The 3,260-nt window shown below is 36.3% G+C and overlaps 1 protein-coding gene across 1 annotated transcript; it reads right to left on the bottom strand.

Moving 5' to 3' along the window:
- Positions 1-487: 487 nt before the first annotated feature.
- LOC105315630 (uncharacterized) lies at positions 488-3,062 on the bottom strand. Its single transcript, XM_011410343.2, has 4 exons — positions 1,023-3,062; positions 926-976; positions 803-874; positions 488-741 (listed from the first exon to the last, which is right to left on the bottom strand). Exons 1-4 carry the CDS (start codon positions 2,973-2,975, stop codon positions 538-540), a joined length of 2,280 nt encoding a protein of 759 aa, XP_011408645.2. The 5' UTR covers positions 2,976-3,062; the 3' UTR covers positions 488-537.
- Positions 3,063-3,260: the final 198 nt, after the last annotated feature.

Genomic DNA, 3,260 nt, shown 5'->3' with positions numbered 1-3,260 from the left:
CATCCATGGACTGGACCGTATCAGGTTCTCTCTAAACTCTCTGATATAACTTATAAGATTGCCCCTACTCATGATCTATCTAAAACATCAGTGGTCCATTTTGATAGACTCAAGAGATGTAATTTGAGATCTCAGCACTCTACTCCAAGTCCCCAAATTTTTTCTCCAGCTCACAGGGATCATCATATTGGTGAACATGCCAGATTGTTGGACTACCCTGAGGATGACTTATTTAATGATACTCCTCCTGCTGAGGATCTCTTTAGAGACTCTGTTGATAGCCCTCTGTATGGTACAGATCCATTGGATGGTTCCAATGTGGACAGTAGTGATACTCAATCTGACTCAACCCTTTCTTCCCCTACTCCACCCTTGTCTACCTCACCTTCCCATCATTCTCCTCGTTACCCTACTAGACATCGTTTTCCTCCAGACAGAGGCCCCTTTATATCTCATTAATGCGGGACGCATTCCTTTAAAAGGGGGGTTGTGTAGTAATGCTAAAGAACTAATAGTGTACTTTGTATGTAATAACTGTTAATAATGTATGATATAATTAAGTGACTCCCACACACACACATGTTCTGTTTTGGTTGATAGTCTTTTGGTTGATCCTTGGAGTAATAGATCTTTGTCCATCGCTATAACACCCATAGTAGTCGTTACTACACTAGTATCTTCCATACAAAACACATCAGAACTACAAGTAGTTATTACTCCTTCATTTTCTCTTGATGTAGGCTGCATCAATAACAACAATAAGAATAATAATAAGAGTGGATTAATTGATAATAGTCATTACATTATTTCTGATTTGTGATGCAGCTGGCACTGCTGTTGCTATGGATATTGTTGTTGCCACAACTGGTGTTGACTGCATTAATATTACATAAAAGCAATTTAGATTAGAAATACATGTACTTACTGTAACATCAATACAGCTTTGTCTGGTGCTTGAGCTATCATAACTAAAAAACTGCAATGCAAAAATTAGTGCATAGAAGATAAATCAAAAATATTACCTGACTGGTATCCTTGAACCACACTTTCTCATTTTCAGTTAGAGATCGGTAGCTTTTATTATTTTCACAAAACACTTGAGAAAGTTGATTTTGATTGGTTGGCGGAAGTTTTATATAATGTGGTGAAGTAGTGGAAGGACATTTGGTGCAAACATATTTAAACTTTTTTGTAAATATATATTGAGTTGCCTTGTTTTCAAGGGTACATCTACTGGCACACTTCTTTAAAATCTCTTCCACTGCTTTTGCTGCATCTTCTAAATAAACTCTGACATCTTGACAAATTTTTGCGAAGGATACTGAATCTTGATCAGAAGGATGATGTATTACATTGATCTGAATGTCATCAGTACAATCAGTGACTATCACATGTTCAATACTGTTACAGTTGGGATCCTGATAACGGAATGTGACATGGTTTCTGTAAATATCTTTCTCAAAACAAAGTTCCATTTTGTTTGCTAGTACAACCACAAAACGAGTGAAGAAACCAGGAGGTACAAATCCACCATTGAAGGTAATATGAAGTGGTGCTGCTTGAATGGAATCTGAAGGTAATGTCATTGAGCTCCTGTTAACTTGTGTTGATTTGAGAATAAGAGGCATGAAATATTGCTTGGAATGAGAAGGATATTTATCTGTCTTAACTTCAACAGCAATGCAAAAATGAATAAGTACCTCAATAAAGAATTCTGATGATATATCTTTATAATTGTTCCATAGCTTGATATAAAGTGGTTGGACAAGTATCCCATACTTTTGAAAGAGCTCCCATTCTATATGGTACCTTTCTCTGTCAGGATTCATACTTAATGGAAAAATTTCTCCAAGAGCATCCACAAAATAATTAGGGTTGATAACAATCTTATCCTTCATGCCATCAATTTGAGGGTAGAACAGCAACACACCCAGTTCATGATAAAACATGAGGGCATGAGGTACATCTTTAAGTGGAATATTACTAGCAGCTCCAATGATACAAGCATCTTCAAAACTAATGACATTAAACTTTTTGCTCAGCACTTGAATGACTTTTCGAAAAAGAACCCAACTAAGAGGTGTTTTCAAAACAAGTTTTTTTTCTGTAAACCCAACAACAGCTTCCCTTAAAACTTGAAGAGATGGGTCTTCAGCCTCACCTTGCCCAGAAGAGGTGTTATCAACAATTACTGTACCTTCAACTAAAGCACTAAAATCTTTACCCTGATATTTCTGTTCTAGTTCCTTTTTTATTTCAGATTTTCTGTCCTTTACACAATCACCATGAGTACCAACACAATACATTCGTGGAAATGCACAAAAACCTCCTTCTTCATTATATGACATTAAGTGACCATGAATGTTAGCCATCCAATTGAGCATGTAATCAAGTGTCGTCATAGGAACCTCCTCTTGCTCCAAGCTCTCACCTTCAATATTAATAACTGATTTCCAGTTGGACTTCAAGTCTTTCTCTGCATCAAAAATAAGAAAGAATAATGTACGAGAAGTTAGGAAAACTGGCAAAATTTCAAGAAAAGGCAACTGACCACCACAGTCCCAAAAATGAAGAAATGGCTGTGGCTTTAAATTGTCTGACAGAGCATAGTCTTCAATATGTAATAAAGCATCGGAAATAATTTTTTCAACTTCGAAACTAATTTCATTGCTAATTTCTCCTACAGACTGAAAACTGTCATTAAAAACAGGTGAAGTAGCACTAAATTTTTTTCTATAAACAGCCAATATTAATCCAACTAATTCTTTAATTTCATCATCATACGATACAACCCTCCATTGATCTTCTTTGAGTGTGTGCCAGTTACGTGTGAATGGGCGAACCCTGCTAATATCAGCTACTACAGTACTGGTAGTGTTAGGTTCAAATGGTAACTTCATAAGAGAACGTTTAAAGCTTGTCTTCCCCACACCAGCAGTACCCAGGAACAGAACACGTGAGTAAGCAACATCCATTGCTCCTTCAGCTAGTGCCCTTTTATATGCATCAGCACTATCAGATGTCCCCTAAAAGTAGACAAGGATTCATTAAATATTTTATTACAAGACAGATTAAAACATAAAATTCATGACTTGCAGTATATACTTTCTATTAATTGTGTGAGAAAGATTTTATATTATAGATTAAGACAGTTTTCCCCACCATGCACACATGGATGCATGAGTATAAAAGAAATGATATATATACAAGCCATGCCCCGTGTAGCATGGGTGAATTTCTTAGGAAAGAGCCCCCAAGTC

Source organism: Amphimedon queenslandica, unplaced genomic scaffold, assembly GCF_000090795.2.
Source record: "Amphimedon queenslandica unplaced genomic scaffold, v1.1 AMPQUscaffold_9153_Cont18899, whole genome shotgun sequence".
NCBI classification, from domain to species: domain Eukaryota; kingdom Metazoa; phylum Porifera; class Demospongiae; order Haplosclerida; family Niphatidae; genus Amphimedon; species Amphimedon queenslandica.
This window is presented reverse-complemented; position numbering and strand designations above follow the sequence as displayed.

Coding starts and splice junctions, on each gene's coding strand:
- LOC105315630 (XM_011410343.2), bottom strand. CDS start 2,975: ATGGATGTTGCTTACTCACGTGTTCTGTTCCTGGGTACTGCTGGTGTG. Junction 875..925: donor AAAGCTGTATTGATGTTACA/GTAAGTACATGT, acceptor ATATTAATGCAG/TCAACACCAGTTGTGGCAAC. Junction 742..802: donor CATCACAAATCAGAAATAAT/GTAATGACTATT, acceptor TTATTGATGCAG/CCTACATCAAGAGAAAATGA.